Below are 23,579 nucleotides of genomic sequence, written 5' to 3'. Positions count from 1 at the left end.
TCAAGGAAGAGATGCTCAAGAGAATTGGTGCAGAAGATATACAGTATCTTCCCTATGTCAACCCTTGAAGTATTGGAAAGCAATCTCTACTTTTGAGTTATCTTTCCCCCAGGCTAAACACAAACATTTATTTCAGCTGATCCTTCTATGACCAGATTTCCAGTCATCTCACCAACCTGACAACTAAGTGGGGCTGGGTCACCCTTCCCTGGCCAAACTTCAACTTGTCAATCTATGAGCCTCTACACTGTTTGAGACAGAACAAATCTTTTTGTATTTCAGTTATTTGATTCTCTCTCTGTTTCCAGGCTCTGCCCTTTAAATCTGTTCTCCAAAAGTTGTTAATATGACATTCCTAAAATACAAGTCTGATCATGTCACTCCTCTACTCAAAATTCTTCAATGGCTCTCTATTACTTCTGGAATATAAAATGCAAAAATCCTCCATTTAGTTTTCAAAGTTCTCCACTGCCACTTACATTTCTGCTCTTATTTTCTATTTCTTTTCTTCATGCACTATCCATTTCTTTAGAATGTCCTCCTACCTGTTCTCTATACAAGACATTCCATCTCTACACTTTGTGCTTGAGTGTTGGTGGTCAGTTGCCATTTCCTAAATAAGACTTTTACTGGTCCTTCTTCGACCATGCCCCCAACAACCCACTGTTAATTCTCAATCCCCTTTAAAATTACTTTGTATTAAAATGTTTATAGCTGCTCTTTACATGGTAGCAAGGAATTGGAAGTTGAGGGGGTGCCCATCAATTGGGGAATGGCTGGACAAGTTGTGGTATATGAATACAATGGAATACTATTGTGCTGTAAGAAATGATGAGCAGGAAGAGTTCAGAGAAACCTGGAGGGTCTTGTGTGAGCTGATGATGAGTGAGATGAGCAGAACCAGAAGAACATTGTACACAGTATCATCAACATTGAGTGTTGACCTACTGTGATGGACTATATTCTTCTCACCAATGCAATGGTACAGAAGAGTTCCACGGAACTCATGATAGAAGAGGATCTCCAAATCCAAGAAAAAAAAAGAAAGAAAGAACTGTGGAGTATAGATGCTGATTGAACCATATTATTTCTTTTGTTTTGGGTGCTGTTGGTTTTTTTTTTCTTTCTATTTTGAGGTTTTGCATCACTGCTCTGATTCTTTCTCTTGTAACAGGATTAATGCAGAAATAGGATTAATGTTATTATGTGTATATATATGTGTGTGTATATATATATATGTATATGTATAGAGATATATAGATATAACCTATATCAGATTACCTGCTGTCTAGGGGAGGGGGGGAGGGAGGGGTGGGAGGGAGAAAAATCTGAAATTGTAAAGCATGTATAAACAAAAGTTGAGAACTATCTTTACATGTAATGGAAAAAATAAAATACCTCATACATAAAAAAAATTACTTTGTATTTACTTATCTGTACAGGCATTCTATTCTTGCAGTAAAATATAAGTATTCTGGGGGGAAGGATGTATTTCTTTTTTGTCTTTGTCCTCAGTGTCTGGTATAGTGCTTTGTACATAGTAGGAAAAAATGCTAATTGAATTGATTTAAAATTAATTCATCCAGTTTCTTTCTTTCTTTTTTTTTTGGTGAGGCAACTGGGGTTAAGTGACTTGCCCAGGGTCACCCAGCTATTAAGTGTCAATGTTCAGAGGTTGGATTTGAACTCAGGTACTCCTGTCTCCAGGGCCGGTGCTCTATCCACTGTGCCACCTAGCTGCCCCTCAGTTTTTTTGTTATTATTTTCCATCCAGGCTTTAATTCTTTTAATTTATCAGTGACTCATGATCTTTTGGATTAAGTCCTTGAAGGCTTGTATCACTTGCTTGTTCCGTAGGGTATAAATGAAGGGATTTAACAGGGGAGCAACTGAGGTTTGGAGGATACTTACTCCTTTATGGAAGCTGACGTCTTTTGTTGAGAGATTAATGTACATAAACATGCAGCTGCCATAAGAGAGGGAGATGACAATCATGTGGGAGGAACAGGTTGAAAAAGCCTTTTTCCTCTGCTGAGCAGAAGGAAATCTCAGAATTGTATGGAGGATGTTTGTATAGGAGAGAAGCACCAGTGCCAGGGTGACCAGAAGTGTCACTATGGCTAAGAGAGTATCAACTAGCTCTACCAGGCCTATGTCTGAACAGGAGAGCTTCAGCAGCGGAGCAGTGTCACAATAGTAATGATTCATAGTATTGAATGAGCAGAAATTCAGACGACTTGCTATTATAATTGCTGGGGCAGCAATCAGGAACCCTGCCAGCCAAGAGCAGAGGATGAGTAGGATGCAGACCCTGCTGCTCATGATGGTTGTGTAATGCAGGGGCTTGCAGATGGCAACATAGCGGTCATAGGACATGGCAGCCAGAAGGAAAAACTCAGTGGCCCCCAGAAATATGGCAAAAAAGTACTGAAGGAAGCAGCCAAGAAAACTAATGGTTTTGTTCCCTGTGGTGATACTGAATAGCAGTCTGGGAGTGAAAACAGACGTGAAGAAAATTTCTAAGATGGAAAAATTGCGAAGGAAGAAATACATGGGGGTTTGGAGGTGGGTGTCCAGCAGTGTGAGGATGATGATGGTCAGGTTGCCAATGATGCTAAACATGTAGGTGAGAAAGAGAAAGAGGAAAATCACAACCTGGAACTCAGGGGCATCTGTCAGGCCCAGCAGGATGAACTCAGCCAATGTAGTGAGGTTTTTCATTGTGACCGTGGCTGCATCTGAAGGTGAATAAAAGAAGAATTAGTGCTGAGGATAAAAGAGGTGCTGTTCAAACTAGGACAGTCAATGGAATCAATCCATGAGCATGTATGCTTTTGATCATGCTCCCTACAAGCTCTGTTTTCTGGTAGAACACAGCTTATCTTGAAAGTTCTTTTCAGGACCTCCCCATGCCACCACCTCCCCATAGCTCATTTCTAGATGGATATTGATAAACTGAAGAGCAGCCAGAGGAGAATGACCTGGAGGGTGAAACCATCAGGATTCTACACTAGTAGGTATTTTTGTTTACCTGGGGATGCTTCACCACAGAACTGTTTGGGTGACATGATTCAGGAACGGTATTCAAGTATTTGGAGTTATGTCATGGGGAACAGGGATCAGACTTGTTTGGGACTAGAGAGGAGAACTAAACAATGGGCATGTACTTTCAAGTGGTTGACTTCAGCTCAATGTCAAGAAAAAGTGGCTAACAATAATGGCTCTTCCAGAGCAGAAAGGCTTGCTCAGGAGACAGTGGGTTTCCCCTCCCTAGAACTCTTCATGTAATGGTTAACCATTTGGTGGCCATGTTGTGAAGGGAATTGCTGTTTGGATTTTGCTCCAGTCCCAGCTTCCTCCTCCCCTAGTCTAGGGTGGAAGGAAGACACAAACATTAGTGTCTACTTGAGCAAAACATTTTAGTTCCTCTGCTCTATGTCCTATCTACACTATCCTTGGTAGTGGGACCTATGAGCAACCCCGTCTACTTTTGTACTGCTCTAGTAACTATTGTCTTTCCTTTTATCAAACTGAAATTTGTTGCCGTGCCCCTTTACTTGTTGCTCCTAGTTTGGCCCTCTGATGTAACTATGTTATTTCCAGGGGCATTGAAAAGGGACTCAGGGAGGTATTTCTAGGGATTGTTTTCATTCTCTGCTTTAAAGTTTCCCCAGTGTAATCTTTCAAGGATTGTCATCAGCATCTGAATTTCCCCCATTGCTTGTCACCCTCCTTCCTTCTCTATGTTCTCCCTGATTCCTGTAAGAGAAAGGTTTCTCTCTGCAACAAAAAGTACCAACTCAAAATTCAGGGAAAAAGCTTCACATATCATCGGATCAATAGCCTTTCTAGCAGTGGTGGGGCTTCAGGAAATGTGTCCCAGGAGCCACTTTCCTTTTGGCACCTTCATCCTGTGCTACTTCTGTAGCATCTCCTAAACAAAGGGTATATCACTACTGTCCTCTCCCTGTCTGTTCCCTCCCTCCCTCCCTCCCTCCAGCCCCCAGCTCCATCCACATCTCCACTGCCCAAACCAGAGTTTCATTGTTGATTCCTTCTCCATGACTGTTACAGTCATTGGTCAGACAAATTGCGTTCTCAGGAAATAATTGTTTTTTAAATTTGGGTGGATACCCCAGGTCTCTGCCTACTTTGGTCACCAACTTTGGGTCTTCAGTTCCCAGTGGAGTCGTTTCCTTCAAAGACTTTGCATACAACTTATTTCCCTGATTTATTTGCATAACAGGTGGAGACTGTGAGTGGCCTGAGGGGGAATATGGTAAGGTAAGGACATACACCTAAAAACCCAATTATATTAATTTAGGTTATTAAGCCTAATTATCAGGAGAGGTGAATTAAAGCTATGTTAATGAATTGGAGACAAGGTAGTAATCCATGGAACTCCTCACCAAGTCCTGCTCCCTCCCCTACTACACAGCTCTAGAAAAGTATGCTTTTATTGGTAAAAAAAAAAAAAAAGGTTTAACAATAAAGCAATAAGCACCATCTTGCTTAGTCCCACACCAACCTTGTTGGTATTTATCCCATTTCTGTTCTCCACATTTATGCAATATCGAAATGCCTCAGACCCTGGAAGAACAGTTCCTACTGAAAGAGACAAACAGGTTCAGCTAGAAAGAAAGAGAAGGGGCTGCCAAGGTTAGACTATGCCTGCACTCTTTGTATCCCAGAAGAATGATGCTGGTGACCTCTGAAGGCAGCCCATGGATTCTGGCAGCATTCACACTAACCAGAAAGGCTGAGCTTTATTTGCTCTCTTCAGGACAGGCATTGGGGAATCAGCTGAATGAACAAACAAAGATCCCCTGGGGAGCTTAATGAGCTTCCTTCCTTGGCAATTTTGGAAACATACCATAAACAGACTAAGGGAAAAGGATCAGGAGAGAAAGGGATTAAGATCCGCTGAGGGCATTATCCACAGGTCTGGAGTTTGGAAAGAGCCAGAAAGACATGGTTCCAAGACTTGTTCCAATCTCTGTCATCTAATTCAGGAGTGAAATTGTTCTGAAACGAAGTCATCTCTGGGGCATTCGTCCTGGGGGATTCTGGAGCTCATTAATTTTGCATCATTCATTTTTGGATTTAGAGCTAGAAAGGGATATTAGAGCCTCTCCAGTCGAAAGGCCTCATTTTTATAGATAAAGAACCTGAGGCCCAGGTGTTCTGGGGCTCATTCAGGTTTGTGTAGGGAATGTGTAAATGAATCAAGATTTGGACTCAGGTCCTCTGATTTCCAATCCAGTATTTTCACTGCTTTCCTCACATAGTTTTCATGCTTGTTATGAGCTCTAATGCCCACCTAGTTCCATTGTACCCAACTTTGAAGGAGAAAGCATGCATTTACAGGGTTGTTGCAGGTTGGGACAAAGGCATCATGGCCTAGATTATAAAGTCATTTATATTTACTCAGTCTTCCACATCTTACCCAGTGCTATAATTGGGAAGAATCATGATTGGACTATTTTCCTAATTTCTACAATGGATAAAGAGATGCTGAGTTAATGGGATGTATGATCCCAATAGATCTTTCATTCATTTGGTGGGTTTTTTTTTTTACCATTCATTGTTTTATTGCTTTTTACTATTGTTCACTGAATTTCAACAGCTATGGGTTTGTCTCCTACTTCATTGCTAATCCTTTTGAAACTCAGTGTCTTTCAAAGAAGAGCAGACAAGTCAATTGATGCTAGGCCTTTATTGGTCCTTTGGTGTGGACGTATTTTAACTCAAAAAAGGGAAAAGCTAATTTGAGATATCAGTGGGATAAGGAATGGGTTTAAGAAAGGAGGAGTAAAGGGCAAATGAACTATCAGTTTCTTAGTTTCTAAAGAGACAAAAATATATCTGTGTTAGATTGGTGAGGGGCATCATTAAACCTCAGGTGCATTGAACTTCAGGTGCTATAGGAAGAGTAAAGGAGTTGATGCTGCTGCAAGTGGCTGCCCTCTGGAGTTGGTGCACAAGATTCTGCAAAGTTTTGTCAATTTTCCTAGTTTGGTATGGGAATTGCTGGGTCCTATTCTTTTTTTTGGGGTGGGTTCTATTCTTTATACAATATGGCAGCTTGCCCATGAAGATCAGAGACAAGACTTTTATAGGGAGGGTTAAGGTCTTTCTCAGATGTGTCAAATTAGTTTCCGACCTTTAATGTTATAGGCAAAGAGGCACAGGGCATTGCCTAGGATGTCTGGTTGAACACAACTTAGGAAATTTCCATGGGTCTGAATGCTAGCAACCACAGTGTAATAATGTTTGTAGAATCCCTATACTGACCATCTTATTCTTTCCACTTATATCCCTCTGGTCTTTTGTCCCTTTCAGATATGTTCAGTAATTTAATTGTTTTGTGATTGATAGACAATAAAAATTGAGTAGCATTTTTTTGAGGCAACCACTTAATCTTCTTCCTTTTTTTCAATTTTTAAGCTTTTCAAGTAGTCAAACTGAAGGCAGAGGACCAATGAAGGTGATTTCTATTCTAGAAAAAATTATCCTGAACAGGGATAACTAGAAGAAAACTAGAATGTGAATGACTGCTTAGGTTTTTAGATTAGAGTAGGGTTAAGGAGGGTTACTAGAGGGGCAACTAGGTGGCACAGTGGATAGAGCACTGGCCCTGGAGTCAGGAGTACCTGAGTTCAAATCCGGCCTCAGACACTTAACACTTACTAGCTGTGTGACCCTGGGCAAGTCACTTAACCACAATTACCTTACCAAACACCCCTCCCCCCAAAACAAAAACCAAAAGGATGGTTACTAGACTTATTTTGTTGGTATAGGAAACTTTTGGATGCTCTACCGGTGTAGATATTTGGCACCTTCTCTGAAACTTATAGTGTTAGAGAGTTGTCTAGAACAAGGCTTCTTGAACTTTCACCACTCACGACTCCTTTTCACCCGAGAAATTTTTATATGACCCCAGGTATATAGGTATATAAAGTTGGATCAAAGGGTATGCACAGTTCTAAAGCCCTTTGGGCATGGTTCCAAATTCTTCTCCAGAATGGTTGGATCAATTCACATCCACTAGCAATGCATTAATGTTCCAATTTCCCCACATCTTCTCCAACATTTATAATTTTCCTTTTTTGTCATATTAGCCCATCTGATACGTGTGAGGTCGTACCTCAGAGTTGTTTTAATTTGCATTTCTCTAATCGATAGTAATTTAGAACATTTTTTCATATGATTATGGATAGTTTTAATTTCTGCATCTGAAATCTTCCTGTTCATATCCTTTGCATGGATCTTTTATAATGTTCTAGAACCATCATGTTTTTCTCTCAAGTTTCTGGATTTCCTTAAAGTCAGATCTTTTTTTTATTTATTTTTTATTTTTTTAGGCAATGGGGGTTAGGTGACTTGCCCACAGTCACACAGCTAGCAAGTGTCAAGTGTCTGAGGCCAGATTTGAACTCAGGTACTCCTGAATCCAGGGCCGGTGCTTTAACCACTGTGCCATCTAGCTGCCCCAAAGTCAGATCTTTTTCATGTATAAAACTATCCCACTGACCCTTTTATTTATTCTGTTCTTTCTGAATAAGGTATACCTTTCTGGAGTTACAAGTCCCATAGTACCAAATGTCAGCGATGCTTCTGATGGAATTTGATTCCTTTCATTTAATATGTCTATTTAACCCTGCTTATTTCCCTCCCTACTTTACGCATGTGTATATAGATATCTGAAGCTACAGATTTTATTGTTGACTCTCTTTTTGGATATTGTCTCCAACAAATTATTCATCCTTATTTCTGCTATTCATCCTATTTTTATGCTACTCTCTATGCTTATCTAATTTTATATATATATATACATAATATATGTATATTTCCTTTTGGTCTTTAAAATAAAAATGGGAGGAAAACACCTTGCCCATGTATGCGTGTATATATATACATATATATATATTTACCCTCATATATGTATATATATATACCTATATATGTATACACATACACATATTCTCCCCCACCCTGGAATCACTGAACCAAAAATGGGAGGAGAAACACTTGCCCTTTTATTTTCAGTTCAAAGACTCCAGACACCTATTTTTTTTTTACCAGCCCTCATTAGTGGTACTCCATTTTATTATTATTATTATTATTATTATTATTATTATTATTATTATTATTATTATTATTATTATTGCGGGACAATGAAGGTTAAGTGACTTGCCCAGGGTCACACAAGCTAGTGTCAAGTGTCTGAGGCTGGATTTGAACTCAGGTCCTCCTGGATCCAGGGCCAGTGCTTTATCCATTGGGCCATCTACCTGGCCCTGAAACTCCATTTAATTAAACAAACATTTGTTAAACATATACTAGAAGAATAACAATTAATGTTTATATAGTGATTACTATGTGCCAGGTACTTTGTTAAGCACTTTACAATTAAATTAGTTTAGAACCTCCCCAGCAGGAGGCCGAGTGTGCGGATCTATTGGGATCTGCCCAGTGTTGGCAGCATGGCTAAGAGGGCAGGCGTTGAGTGACCGGGCAGATCCAATTTATGTGTGTCAAAGGGGGAATAATTCATCATGGATTTATCCCAGGCCCAAATTGCAAAAACGAAGCACATCAACTTGTCCTTTGCAGCTTGTGGATTTCTGGGAATCTACCACTGGGGGGCAGCACCCGCACTTTGCAAACATGGCAAATGATTTCTAAAAGTTGTGAAGGCCTTCACTGGGGCTTCTGCAGGATCTTTGGTTGCAACTGTACTGTTAACTGCACCAGAAAAAATAGAGGAATGTAATGAATTTACATACAAATTTGCTGCAGAAATTAGAAAGCAGGGCAGCTAGGTGGCGCAGTGAATAGAGCACCGGCCCTGGAGTCAGGAGTACCTGAGTTCAAATCCGGCTTCAGACACTTAAACACTTACTAGCTGTGTGACCCTGGGCAAGTCACTTAACCCCAATTGCCTCACTAAAAAAAAAAAGAAATTAGAAAGCAGTATGTGGGTATCATAACACCAGGTTATGATTTTATGACACATCTAAGAGAAGGCATCGAGACCATTCTTCCTTCTAATGCACATCAGACAGCAGAGAATTCACAAAAAGCAGGGAAAATTGGAATGAAGTGGAGCTCCCACTCTGCTGCCTCTGCCACCGCAGCTTTTGGTGCCCGCCTCAGCTTGGCTGCTCCGGTGTGCCCTGGGTTGGGTCTGTTGGGCTCCCGCCGCCGTCCTCACTTCTGCAGGTGCCGCTGCCAAGCACCGTGCTTGCCTCTTGCAGCCGGTGGGACGGCGGCTGGAGGCGTCCAGAGCTGGGCACTGATGGGCAGCGGGCAGCGCCCTCGCCCTTTCCCTGCCGCCGTCACCCCTGCTCAGGGTGGCCCGTCTGGCTGAGAGGCACTCCATCCCGCACGTCCCTTGGCAGTCTCGGCTGGTGGACGGGCGGCAGGCTGGCTGGCCGGGGCATGTAGGATGCTCCCGGGTCTGAGCCTCCCGCTACAGCAGCCCTGCTGGCCCCCGCAGCCTCCCTCGCAACTGCTCTGGCAGATGAACGCGGAGCTCTCCCCGCAGCCGCCGCCGCCCTGCCTGTGGATGGTGCCCAGCTGGCGGGGTGAGGGGGAGGGACCTGCGGCTGGCAGCAGGGGTCGTGCCCCCGGCGCTACTACTGCCCTCACCCCCCCCAGCCGCCGTCACCACTGCTTCCTGGGTGCCCAGTTAGCAGGTGCCTTGTGAGCCCTCCTTCCTGCCGCTGGTGCCTGTGCCCTCAGCGGCGCCCGATCCTCCAGCGCTTCAGTATCCCCTGCTGAACGCGCAGTGGATGTTTGGAGCTCAGTCACCTGTGATACGATCTTCTCCCTCTTCTCATGGGGATTTGATCCCCATTTCCCCCATGTGAACCCTTCTGCTCTTCCACCTCCTGTAGGGAAAAGGTGGCTAGACGAGAGGATACCCAACTGTCAGATATATTTAAGTAACACATTTCTTTTGGACTCTACTTGGATACATCCTGAGGAATCAAGATTGTTTCATGGACATGAAAAGCCACATTTAATGACAAACCAGGTGGCCATGGCTTTATCTAGGCCAGGCCTGCCTCAAGGCATCTTCCCACAGTGGTGTTGGCACCTCAGCCTATACCAGTGGGATGTCCAAATGGCCTTAAGCAAGTTGGTGGTTATCTGATCATTGCCATCACTTCAGCAGCCATAGTCTCTGTTGAGCCTGAAGGGCTTCGGGCACCTTCGGCTTCTACTGTGCAGCCGTGCCATGTGCTGACACTGGCACCCATGAAGATCCCCCTCCTGACAGCCCCCTTCTCAGGATCTGCATTTCAGATGGAGAGCCACCTCATGACTCTGCTACCTGCTCAGGTCACCAGAGTATACCAGCAGTGACATTTATGACTGCCAACTTAATGGAACAGGCATCCCAAGATAAAGGAAAAGAGTCTGGAAGATCTTCTTGTCCCCCAACACTGATCTTACACAGAGAGAGAGAGAGTTTCAAGCTCCAGACCACGAGGACTAGGACCATTCTCTGCTAATAAATGGAGGTGAGATCTCACCCAGAGGCAATAAACCTGTGCCATCCATGCCTGTCCCAGGATCACCTTGGTGTGTCATCTGGACTGGTGATGACTGAGTTTTTTTCTTCAACCCAATGATGCACCTCTGTATATGGGAGAAACCCATGGACTTAAAGAACCGAGATCTCAACCGGATCATCAAGGAACCGCCACATAAACGCAAACTGGACACTTCAGCAAGTAACTAATAGCTGTGATTATTTTCATTTCTTTTTATAAGAATGCTTTTGTTAATTAAATATCCCTATTGAACCTGGAAACCCAGATATGTTTTCTGGGCAATATCAGAATTTGAGTCATGTTAGATGGAGGTTTTTTTTTACTATTTCACAAATGTGATAATTATGGTATTCTGTGCAAAAATATCCGTATTCAAGCCTTTTACATAGTCAGCATACTTCCTTTATTTTTAGAACTGAACTAATAAATGGTTGGTTTGTCAGACAGAAAAAAAAAAGCAGAGAAAATTACCTCGTTTCACATTTTTCCTTCAGGGAAGACCTCATTAAGTTTTTCCAAGGTGGTATGATTTAAGGAGAAGTATGTTTATTACTCTCTTGGCCTGTGCTCTGGTCTACAAGCAACCACAGGCCTGCTTCTCTGCCCTGGAACCCAGAATAGAGCCCTGCTCCACTGTGGCTACAAGTTTCAACACACCTGTACTCCTCCCCCTCCTGGGACCACCACCCAAGACTGGGACCTGGATCTGAGCATGGGTGAAACTAGATTCCTGCCTCAGCACCAGCAAAAAGACTGCTGTAATCTCCCCCTGGCCACCCGCTCAACCCCCTCACTGACCATGGGCTGAATTCCAGAAGCAGCTGCTGCTGCTGCAGCTGATTCAGAAGCTCCTGAGACCTGGTTCAGTGGGGTGGCCTGTGCTCCCTTGGCTGTGCTCCACTCTCACCCTCCTACAACAGACCTTTCTTGCCGATCTTCTAAGTTGTCTGCTAGCATAGCTAGAATTTTAGCCCCTTACACTAACACCTATTGAATCAAATAAAAATGCTTTATCTTTTTATTCAAGGCCCTACATTCTGACTCCAATAAACATTTTTAGCATTATTTCAGACTGTTTTAGTTTATCTATTTTATTTCAGCCAAATTGAACCACTCTTTGCTTTTCATCCTTTATTCTTTTTTATTTTCCTTCCTTCTTGCCTAAAATGTGCTTCTCCCACCCCTATATCTACTTATTAAAATCTTTCCTTCAAGGCCCATCTCAACCCCTATTCTTCTTCTTCTTCTTCTTCTTCTTCTTCTTCTTCTTCTTCTTCTTCTTCTTCTTCCTCTTCTTTTTTTGGTGGGGCAGTGAGGGTTAAGTGACTTGCCCATGGTCACACAACTAGTAAGTGTCAAGTGTTTGAGGCCAGATTTGAACTCAGATCGAGTGCTTTATACATTGTGCCACCTAGCTGCCCCAACTCCTATTCTTTTATGAAGCTTTCCTTGACTTCCTCAGATTAATATGATTTTTCCTTGTACCTTTCACACTCTGCTTTTTTCCTTAATTATCTGTACACAATATCCTCTTTACTCTCTCCCTATCCCCTGTTAGATTAATGGCAATCGGGGTTAAGTGACTTGCCCAGGGTCACACAGCTAGTAAGTGTCAAGTGTCAAGTGTCAAGTGTCTGAGACCTGATTTGAACTCAGGTCCTCCTGACTCCAGGGCCAGTGCTCTATCCACTGCACCACCTAGCTGCCCCCAAAGCCATTATTAAAACCATATTGCTCTTCCTGTATACAATGTTCTCTTGGTTCTGCTCGCTTTGCTCTTTACTCTTTCATGCAAGGCTTTCCATGCCTCCCTAAGATCATTGTAGTATCATCACAACTATACATCACAACTCATTCAGCTATTCCCCAATTGATGGGGATCTGTGCAATTTCCAGTTATTTGCCACCACAGAGAGCTGCTATAAATATCCTAGTCACATTCAAAGTTATAATTGCTATTTGTGTGTTTCCCTCCATTTTTATTTTCTCTCACTATTTTCTTTCTCAGCCTCTCTTTTTACACTATTCCTGTGATCTTATTTTCTCCCCCTACGCTCACACTCCGTTTTTAAGAGTCCTCCCCTCCCCTTTCAGTCCCAATCCACACAACCTTTCAAAAGTCCCTTCCACATCCTCTCAAATCCTAATATACCTACCCCTCCAGCACCTCAGTTTTTTCACCTCTCTACATGTTCAGAAGACTTCAGCACCCTTCCAGATGTACACATTGTTTCTTCTTCAACCCAGATGAGAGTAAATTTCCAGTATCACCCACCCTCCTCTCTAACTTCTGTATTAGTTCTTTCTTTCGTCCCATTTTAATAATACAATTGCTCCCTTTAACCTTTCCTTACCCAAATTTGTTTTGTAGAATCACTCCACTGTACATAACTCAGCCCCAGCCATTCTATGAAACTACATTTAGTAATGATAAGTTTTAAGGCTAAAGAATGTTCTCCTTTATTCCCCTAAACTGAATTCCACTTGCAGTCTAAGATCAGTTCTTGTTTGTGGTCGGGCATATAGAACAATCCCCTAGTTGAGACAGTCATAAATCCTAGTGAATTATAAGACATCTGCCAGCCCTTCTGGTACTGTATCAAGTTGCTGCTGATACTTTTATCTATTACACTGCTGTCTTGTCTGGATTCTGCCTTTTATTTTTCCATTTCCTTGCCCTAGTCTCTCAGTCATGTTTCCTACTTCCTATTCCTGTTTTCCTTATCTCTATTGCTTAATTTACTAATTAAACAGGTTCCTTATTTTCTTCTTGGCCTTAGTTGTAGGTGAGATGTGGCTAATATTTCAAAAACTTCCTTGTAGAATGGGATTTAAAGGGTCCCAATGGACCCTTTGTTCACCTGCATGAAGAAAAACAACATCAGGAAAGATCCTTGTAAGTCTCAGGGTTTAAATTCACTATTTTTTTTGCAACAAACCTTTATTTTATTTTTTTCCAGTTACATGTAAGGGTAGTTTTAAACATTCATTTTCATAAGATTTAGAGTTCCAAATTTTTCTCCCTCCCTCCCTGTCCTCCTCCCTCCACAAGACATCAACCAATCTGTTATAGGTTATATATGTACAAACCACAAGTGCTCTTTTTATCAGTTCTTTCTATGGTGGTGGATAGTATGCTTCATCATTAGTCCCTTGGGATTGTCTTGGATCATTGTATTGCTGACAGCAGTTAAATCATTCACAATTGCTCATAGAACAATACTGATGTCACTATGTACAATGTCCTCCCATTTCTGCTCAGTTCACTATACATCAGTTCATATGAGTCCTTCCCGGTTTTTCTGGGATTATCCTGTTTGTCATTTCCTATAGCACAATACCATTCCACTACAATCATATACCACCACATCTTCTTCAGTCATTCCTCAATTGATGGACATTCCCTTGATTCCCAATTCTTAGCCACCACAAAGAGTTGCTATAAATATTTTTTGTACAAATTTCCCCCCTTTTCTCTTTTTCAGAATTACTATTGTTAACTGTTTCCCTCCATCTTAGTCCCTTCCCCATGATATTTACACTATTATCTATCTTCTTTCACCCTATCCCTCTTCAAAAGGGATTTGCTTCTGTCTTTCCCTCCCCCAATCTGCTCTCCCCTCTTTTGCCCCTCTCTCTTTATCCCCTTCCCCTCCTATTTTCCTGGAGGGTTAGATAGATTACTCCATCCAATTGAGTGTGTATGTTATTTCCTCCTTGAGCCAAATCTGATGAGTGTCAGGCTCATTTACTGCCCAGATTAGATTATTCCACCCAATTGGATGTGTATGTTAATCCCTCCTTGAGCCAACTCTAATGGGATTAAGGTCTTTGAGCCTATTCTGATGAGTGTAAAGTTTATTTACTGCCCTGCTCCTCCCCCATCTCTCCCCCCACTCCATAAGCCTTTTCATGTTTTACTCAAGTGGGATTTCACCCCATGCTACCTCTGCCCTTTCCCCTCCCCCAGTGCATTCCCCTGACCCCTCAATTTAACCCTAAGGATGTCATCATGGGGCAGGTAGGTGACACAGTGGACAAAGCATCCACCCTCCACCCAGGGGGATCCCAGCCAAAACCTGGCCTCAGACACAAGACAGTCACCCATTGCACAACCCCAGGTATGTCCTCCAACTCCATTTTTTTATGGTTCTCTAGGGTCTTGTATTTGAAAGTCAAATTTGCCATTCAGTTCAGGTCACAAATACCTGAAAGTCCTCTTTTTCATTGAAGTCCCATTTCTTCCTGTGAAAGGAAGTCAGTTTAGCTGGATACATGATTCTTGGTTGTAATCCCAGTTCCTTTGCCCTCTGCAATATCATATTCCATGCCCTCCAGTGCCTTAATGTAGAAGCTGCTAGATCTTGTGCTATTCTGACTGGGGCTCCGCAGTACTTGAATTCTTTCTTTTTGGCAGCTTGCAATATTTTCTCCTTGATCTGAGAGCTCTGGAATTTGGCTCTAATATTCCTAGGAGTTTTCCTTTTGGGATCTCTTTCAGGAGGTGATCAGTGGATTTTTAAAATTTCTATTTTACCTTCTGCTTGTGGAATATCAGGACAATTTTCCTTGACAATTTCTTGGAAGATGATGTCTAAGATCTTTCCTTGATCATGGTTTTCAGGTAGACCAATAATTTTCAAATTATCTCTCCTGGACCTATTTTCCAGGTCAGCAATTTTTGCCAGAAGATATTTCACATTGCCCTCTATTTTTTTATTCATTTGGAATTGCTTTATTGTGTTTTGGTTTCTCATAAAGTCACTGCCTTCCATTTGTTCAATCCTCATTCTTAGGCAATTATTTTCATCAGAGGGCTTTTGTACCTCCTTCTCCATTTGGCCAATTTGACTTTTCAAGCTGTTGACTTTTTCCTCATGTCTTTCCTGCATCCCCCTCATTTCTCTTTCCATTTTTGCTCTACCTCTCTAACTTTATCTTCGAAGTCCTTTTTGAGCACCTCTATGGAAGCTTTAGATATAGGGGCCCTGACATTGACATCTTCTTCTGAGGGTTCACCTTGATCTTCCTTGTCACTAAAGAAACTTTCTATGGTCCTCACCTTTCTCTGTCTGCTCATTTTGCCTTTCTTTTATTTGACTTTTAGCTCCTTAAAGTGGGGCACTATTTCCAGGCTGCACTATCTCAAGCTTCAGGAGGTCCCAGGTGGTATGATTTAAGGAAGATCAGGTTTATCACTCACCTGGCCTGTTCCCTGGTCCTTAGATGATGCCAGAACAACTTGCTAATCAACCAGCTTTGTGTGTTGTGGTTGTCAGCTCTGACAAGCCTGTGCCCCTCCACCACCTGTGCCACTGCTACTCAAGCCTACCTCCTGCTTCCCAGTAGTGGTGAAAAACCCAAATTCTGCCTCAGCACCATCATAGACCCCTGTTATCTCCCCCCTGCCAAGGACACAATTCACCAGACTGTGAGCTTAGTTCCCGATGACACTGGTGCTGCAGCTGATTCAGAGGCTCTGGGCATCTCTTTCTCTGGCGAGGCCTTCCTGTGACTGGATCTGTGTCAGGGTGACTCTGGGGTTGAGCTCCACTCCTGTCTCAGCACAGCAGTTCCCTCCTTCCCACCTTCCAAGCCATCCTTGGTTGGAAGATGATTTCAGTACATTCTTCTGTGGGTTTTTCTGTTCCAAGAATTGTCCTATGGCATTATTTGGATGTTTTTTGAGGTGATTGTGTCATGAGTTCGAGAGTTTACTGCCTTTCCTCTGCCATCTTGCCTCTGCTGCCTCTTAAATTGACTTTCAAACCTTGTTTACTCACCTAATTTTCCAAGATCCTGCCTGACTCTGCTCTTTGTTATTAGGAAATGGCTTCATTTTGACTCTGCTTTGATCCCAGGCCCCCGCTCTACTGTGACCAATGTACATCTGGCCTGAGTTCTACTGTTCTCTGGCCTACCCCATATCCAGCCTTTGATATGACGCTTTCAAGTATATCCTTTACTGCTTAAATCGGTCCTGTTTGCTACCCAATGGTGAGATTGAAAGTACACTATACCCCATCTCATGATTGCTCACCTTGTCCTCCAGGTGGCCATGGAAATCCTTGGTTAAATGGGCTGGAGAAAAAAAATGACAAACCACTCCAGTATCTTTGCCAAGAATACCCCAAATGGGGTCACAGAGAGTCAGACAGGACTGAACAACAACAACAACAACAACAACAACAACAACAACAACAACAGAGTAACAAAAGTCAGTCATGCTTTCTGGGTGGCCTCAGAAGTCTACCTCTGGTAATTTCCTTTGGCTACAGAAGCCATGTCTGCTCTTTGAATCAAGTGCATTTGACTCAGCTGTGCTTGTCAAACTCTGAAAGATCATACTTGAATCTTTGTAGATGCTAACATTGACCTCTGAGTCTTCCAAGTTACAGAAGCTTGCTGGTGTTTCCTGGGAAATACCTAAATCTACCCCTATTCTTTGACAAATCATAGTGAAGTTTTGCTCATGGATAATACTTTGAATGTTCTGACTTCACTATATTAGCTCAAAGTTTCAAATATTGAGAGAAGTGAATAGCCTATATTGACAGCATAGAACCAGTCAGGAGAAAAATGGTGGTAATCTGTCTCAGTTTTTTTCCAAGCCTGGGATCCACATCAGATTTCCATTTCATCTTCTCTGCCTATTGAATAAGTATCTACTTCAGATGCCATCTTCCCCCTGAAACCTTCCCTAATCCTTGCATATATGAAAACAAGCTCATCCATGGAAAAACACTTTGTACTTCTTCTATGAACTTACTTTTAAAAATTTTCATTCCATTAAGTTATACCCCTGAATTTTCAGCTCAACCAGATTTTAAGTACCTGGAGTGCAATGGCAATGTCTTATTTACCCTCATACCAACCACAAGCTGTGGTGTGTATACACATTGACCATGAAGTGAAATGGAATGTTTTTATCCCATAAGAAGTGAATGCTGCCTGAATGCTGGTCTAATCTTCTCTCCTGCTGTGATGTGGGCTTGGCTTACCTGGACTCTGATACCTTTTGCCAGAAGATAACTTCAGTATTTTGTCCCATTGACCAGTTCCATTTAAATACATTTTATTGAATTTCTAGAATGTACAAAGGACTTAGCTGCATGCTCCAGGGTATCATGAATTATGTAATCCATAAATCTGGTCCCGAGGAGCTTCTAATTTCTTTATGGAGGGAGGAAAGGTACATATAGAGTTATAGTGCAAATTACAATAAAAAAGAATACATAAGTGCACAGGACAGCCATAATTAAGTTGTACTAGGATCTCTGAGAAGAAGTTGATGCTTCAATCTGGAGGAGACAGGGAAGTGATGATAAAAATCAGAGAAATCATGAGAGGAAATGGACCAGAAGGTTGATTAATTAGTCAGGAAAAACAAGAAAACCAGACAGGGAAATGGGCTAACAAAGGATGAGTGATAGTGGAAAGGAGATTTAAGCATAAAAGATAGAATCTAGGCAAGAAAGATTGCAAACAGGTATGAGAAATGGCAATAAGAAAGCAATTTATTTTGGTACAAAGTAATCGGACTCCATGACTTCTAAAGAACTTTCTGACTAGAAAGGTTTTGGATTCTATGACCTTTTCTTTTTTTTTAATCTTTTTTTTTTTTCGCAGGGCAATGAGGGTTAAGTGACTTGCCCAGGGTCACACAGGTAGTAAGTGTCAAGTGTCTGAAGCTGGATTTGAACTCAGGTACTCCGGACTCCAGGGCCGGATAAAGCAATGAGTGCTTTATCCACTGTGCCATCTAGCTGCCCCTGGATTCTATGACTTTTTCAATCTCGGCTTTACTGTTGCTATGTTATGCCAAGGCAAGAATTAGTCTTGGAGGGCAGGTGTGCCTGAACATACAGGTAGAGGGAAATGCTTTCCTGGGGAAAGAGGTGAATGAAGTGCCAGAAAGCAGGGCAGATGCTGATAAGAGAGGAGGAAAATGGATCTCTCTCTCTCTCTCTCTCTCTCTCTCTCTCTCTCTCTCTCTCTCTCTCTCTTTCTGTTTCTCTCTGTCTCTGTCTCTGTCTCTCTCTGTGTTCTGTTCTCCCAGAATGGAAATATCGGCTGGAAAGTTAAACTGGCTAGCCTATAGTTAAGGGATGATTAACAAGGAAAATAGCAAAGAGTTGCAAAATCTTGGAAAGCTTTTGCCTTTGGCATCTTGACTTCTTACTGCTTTGAGAGAAACACAACCCTTTTAACTAAATCTTTAAAGGCTTGTATGACTTGCTTATTCCTCAGAGTGTAAATAAAGGGGTTCATCACGGGGGTGACAGATGTTGTTAGTACTGATACCACCTTGTTCAAAGCCACTCCTTCCTTTGCAGAAGGCTTCAAATACATGAAGATGCAACTGCCATAGGTGATGGAGACAACAATAATGTGAGAGGAACAGGTGGAAAAGGCCTTTTGCCTTTGCTGGGCAGAAGGGAATCTGAGAACTGTCCTGATTATGTAGGCATAGGACAATACCACTAAGAATAAGGTGATGATGAGTGTCAACACAGCAAAAATTAAGACCATCATCTCTATGAATTCTGTGTCTGAGCACACAATCTTCAAGAGAGGAAATGCATCACAGCCAAAATGGTCAATGACATTGGAGTCACAGAATTCCATCTGGAGACCCAGGCTAAGTGGTGGGAGGATGATCATCAGCCCAGACAGCCAGGAACCCAGTAGGAGCTGGTTACAGACTTTGCTGTTCATGATTGTTGTGTAATGCAGAGGTTTGCAGATGGCCACATAGCGATCATAGGACATGGTAGCCAGAAGAAAGAACTCTGATGCCCCAAGTAAGATGACAAAAAATATTTGGGCGAAGCAAGCATCACGGGAAATGGTATTGTCCCCAGTTGACATGCTATAGAGGTACCTGGGAATACAGGCAGTAGTAAATGAGACTTCTAAGAAGGAGAAGTTTCTGAGAAAAAAATACATGGGAGTTTTCAGGTGGGGATCCACCAAGGTGAGGGAGATGATGGTCAGGTTCCCCATTATACTCAACATGTAGTTGAGAAACAGAAAGATAAAAAGGAAAACCTGCAGTTGTGGGTCATCTGTCAGTCCATGCAGAATGAATAATGTAATCCCTGTGTGATTTCTCATCCTTGCCTTTTGAATTCTGATGGACCTGCACACAGAATAGAAAGGAGGAGGTTCAGTCTGAAGAAGAGGATGGAGATAAAGTGATAGTCATGGCAGTTGGAAAGAAAGAGGAAACAAGCAGCTCATGTAAGGTTTGTCTTAAATATTGTTACTTCTTTATATTCCACTTTTTTTTCTGGATTCTATTAGGATTGATTCTTTCCGTGTATCTTTAGAATGAACATCTTTTGCCCTTTCAAACATAGTTTTCTGTCTCTCTTCTATTTCATCCATCTTCCCTCAAAGCTCTTTATTGCCCCTTTTCCTTAGTCACACCCTAGAGAGCTGAACTTGGAGTCAGGAGACCTAGTTTCGAATCCTGGAGGTGACTTCTACTGGGTCTGCAATAAGACTGACTCTGAATCTGTTTCCCTGTCTGTAAAATGGGGGTTGCAGCACCTGTACTGCTTATTGCACAGGGATGTTTAAAAATTTTTTTGCACAAGTATGTTTTGAGAAAAAAACTTTCATAAACCTTAAATGTGAGGCATATGACTATTATTTTTTTACTCTGGGCTGATTGAAAACGACCTCCTCTATGTCTCAAATCATGAGTTCACCTTTCTTTCTGTACTCAATTGTACATAAAATTTTTTTGGTATCTTTTTCTTGTACACTTTCTCAAGGAAGAGTTAGGAATCTTTAATCTAAGATGGTAAGAACCCCTGCTTTGAGGAATATTGTGGGGCCCTCCAGACTCCCTCTCCCTGCTATTCCTGCTTCTAGTTCCCTTTGTCTGCCTGAGGTTTTCCCCTTACTGTCTCAAATACGGCCTGGCTCTGGTCGTCTGTGAAATTCCTTCCATCACTTTTTTTTTTTTTTTGCATGTGACAGGAGCCTACTTTCTGTAGCTGTCATGTCTGAAAAGATGTCCGCTGGAAATCAGAAGACCTAGTTTCAAATTCAGCTTCTGTTCTTAAAGTTTTTTCATCTTGTGCAAAGTTGTTCATTTCTTTGGGCCACAGTTTCTTTATCTGCTATATGGAACGATCGTGTACTACATTATTCTCCAGGTTCCTTCCAGCTCTACATCCCACAATCCTATGTAAATGAGTTCACAAAAGATGTAAGCAATGGTTCTTCCTAAGGGAGTAATTTCACGTGGTGAATGGGTTGCTAATTTCCTAGAAAAACCTAGAATTCTTTCTCTCTTGAAAGATGTGATAAGATGTTTCAGGGTTTATTGAAAATGTTGATACAATGTCCTACTTTTAAAACTTAAATTCTTTGTTATATTACATTTCTTCTCTCCTTCTAGTGTGGTTAAATGAGCTATTTCAGATAGAATTTTTCTTAAAGTAATAACTCATGGTTGCATTTTTTTTTTGGTGGGGCAATGAAGGTTAAGTGACTTGCTCAGGGTCACACAGCTAGTAAGTGTCAAGTGTCTGAGGCCAGATTTGGACTCAGGCCCTTTTGAGTCCAGGGCTAGTGCTTTATCCACTGTGTCACCTAGCTACCCCGGTTACAGGGTTTTTTTTCATGTGTTTTTAAACAATGGAATTATTGTCATAGGAGGAAATATCTTTACTTGTGGAATTTTTGGAAGTATGTGCCATAGTGGTATTTCTGAAGGAAGTTTGGAGAAAAGGGGAAGCTTTTGTAACACCCCCCAAATCAAATAAGCAAGTACCGTCAGTGCTGCTGTCTCCATGACCCAACTCTAATGAAAGTACTACATTCAAAGGTCTTCCTAGTCCATGTAAAATGTAATATCTCAAAAATCTTGGTTGAATATTTCTTTGAAATAGCCCTACTAATCCTTTTTTTTTGTTGTTGCGGGGCAATGGGGGTTAAGTGACTTGCCCAGGTTCACACAGCTAGTAAGTGTCAAGTGTCTGAGGCCGGATTTGAACTTAGATACTCCTGAATCCAGGGCCGGTGCTTTATCCACTGCACCACCTAGCCGCCCCCAGCCCTACTAATTCTTAAAGGTTTGGAAATTGGAAAAGGTGGGTCTGACCATTGGATCTTTCAAGGAAAGAAAGAAATAAAGATATATTACTGTCAGGCAATGTGCTGAGTGCTTTACAAATATGATCTTATTTGGTTCTTTCAACAACTCTAGGAGGTAGGTGTGTTATTATCCTCATTTCACAGTTGAGGAACTTGAGGCAGACACAAATGAAATGATTTGTCCAAGGTCACATAGTTAGTGTCTGAACAAGGATTTAAATTGAGGATTTCTTGACTTCAGTTCCAGTGTTCTATCTACTGCATTACCCAAATGCCTTTTGTATGGGAAATAGCTAGATAAATTTGATCATGCTAGATCCAAAATCAGGAAAATATGTGTCTTTATAAATTGTTGCCATACTTACATTTCTGAGAGTGCTTCATGGCATCAGCGACCAGAATAACCTCCAAAGTTCCTGGTGTCCTTCAAAGCTGCAAATAGATTGGAGGGAAATGGTGGGAGCATGGTGTGATTGGAAGGTCAACTTCTAGCTATTATTAATGACTTGTGTGAAGTTAGATAAATCACTTGACTTCTCTGAGTCCCAAGTTCCTCACCTGCAAGTAGTGAGGTTGGATTAAATGATCTGGAATGATCTTTACAGGTTTAATTTACAGATCCTGACTCTGTGGACATTTTTTCCCCCCAAACTATCTCTGCATTCCAGGATGTTAATTTACAGGCAACTGTTTGTGTGATTCCCATTTCCTAGAATACCCAAAGCTACTGGGGTAACCTCTCTCATAACTAACTCTAAATTCATTAATAATTAGAGATCTTGTACCATTTTTAAGAGTCAGAAATCTTGCCATGAAGCTAGCTGAAAGGAAGCTGAGACTTCTGGAAAAAGGAAGATAATGTCAGCACTTGCTTCTGTATCCTTCAGATAAGAAGGACTGACATGTTCTGGGTAAGGAGATGAGTTCTCATTTTATCTGTTTAATCTGAAAAAAGGTGTATGGGGAATTAATCAAGTACACAAACAAAAGGTTCCTTGGGGATTAGGGTTCAAAATAAGTAATGACTCTACCATGTACTCAACATTAGTCAAAACACAAAACAAAACAAACAAAAAACCCCAGCAGCAATCCTAAAATTTAAATACACAGAGGTGTTGGTGACCACAGAGACAGGAAAGTGCAGCCATAGTATGAAAACAGAGTTCTCAAATGGCAAGATGGAACATGTCCCTGACATCTTCCTGTTTCTTTATGGATCACCTAAGAGATCTAATTTTGCATTCTGGGGGAAGCTACAGAGGACTTCTTGAGGTACAGCAAGTTTTCATGGGATTTTCAATCATTTTATATTCCAGAGAACTCTGAGATAGTCCATTTCTTTTTTTTTTTTTTGCCATCTTTCCCAAGATTATTTTTATGGTGCCATATCTAGACATTAAAATATTTTTAATTTCATTCATGGGATATTCATTCCACCTATGCAGCCTGTGAGTCATCTATGGCATAACATTCTGTGTGAATTTTTTCCCTGAAATACCATAGGTTCTCCATAGAAGATCTACCAAGTATACTGGTGGTCTTTCTCCATGTCTTTTAACATTTCATGGGTACCAGTGTAGTACTCAGACTGTCCATTTTTAATTGTTTGCTTTCATTCCATGACAATCCCCCTATCTTCTCTGATTATTTCCTGCATTCTATATTTTGCATTACTCCTTGCCCGCAAATCATTGTTGGTAATATTCGGCAGCCTGCCTTACTGTGTTCTTTGTTTATCTCCTTTAGTTGCCCAGATGTTTGATATATCATGGAGTTCTGTAATAGTATAAGCTCAACCAGGAGCATAATATATAAAAAGGATTAGGCAGAAAAAAGAGAAAGGAAAGTATAAGAGAATAGGAATAGAAAAACACACAATGATCATAACTATGAATATAAATG

The 23,579-nt window shown here is 41.6% G+C and overlaps 2 protein-coding genes and 1 pseudogene across 2 annotated transcripts; 1 reads left to right on the top strand and 2 right to left on the bottom strand.

Moving 5' to 3' along the window:
• Window positions 1-1,794: 1,794 nt before the first annotated feature.
• On the bottom strand, window positions 1,795-2,721 carry LOC122729692 (olfactory receptor 6C4-like). The gene has a single exon (XM_043968689.1). It carries the CDS (start codon window positions 2,719-2,721, stop codon window positions 1,795-1,797), a length of 927 nt encoding a protein of 308 aa, XP_043824624.1.
• Window positions 2,722-9,451: 6,730 nt separating this feature from the next.
• Window positions 9,452-10,753, top strand: LOC122728976 (annotated as a pseudogene).
• Window positions 10,754-18,743: 7,990 nt separating this feature from the next.
• On the bottom strand, window positions 18,744-19,691 carry LOC122728622 (olfactory receptor 6C2-like). The gene has a single exon (XM_043967412.1). The coding sequence runs from the start codon at window positions 19,680-19,682 to the stop codon at window positions 18,744-18,746; it is 939 nt and encodes a 312-aa protein (XP_043823347.1). The 5' UTR covers window positions 19,683-19,691.
• Between the last annotated feature and the right edge of the window lie 3,888 nt (window positions 19,692-23,579).

The sequence above is a fragment of the Dromiciops gliroides genome, chromosome 5 (assembly GCF_019393635.1).
Source record: "Dromiciops gliroides isolate mDroGli1 chromosome 5, mDroGli1.pri, whole genome shotgun sequence".
Classification (NCBI taxonomy): Eukaryota; Metazoa; Chordata; class Mammalia; order Microbiotheria; family Microbiotheriidae; genus Dromiciops; species Dromiciops gliroides.
The sequence above is the reverse complement of the archived record's forward strand: the minus strand, read 5'-3'. Positions and strand labels throughout refer to the sequence as shown.

What these genes read in the sequence shown, in the direction of transcription:
- LOC122729692 (XM_043968689.1), bottom strand. Translation starts at nt 2,721, where the DNA reads ATGAAAAACCTCACTACATTGGCTGAGTTCATCCTGCTGGGCCTGACA.
- LOC122728622 (XM_043967412.1), bottom strand. Translation starts at nt 19,682, where the DNA reads ATGAGAAATCACACAGGGATTACATTATTCATTCTGCATGGACTGACA.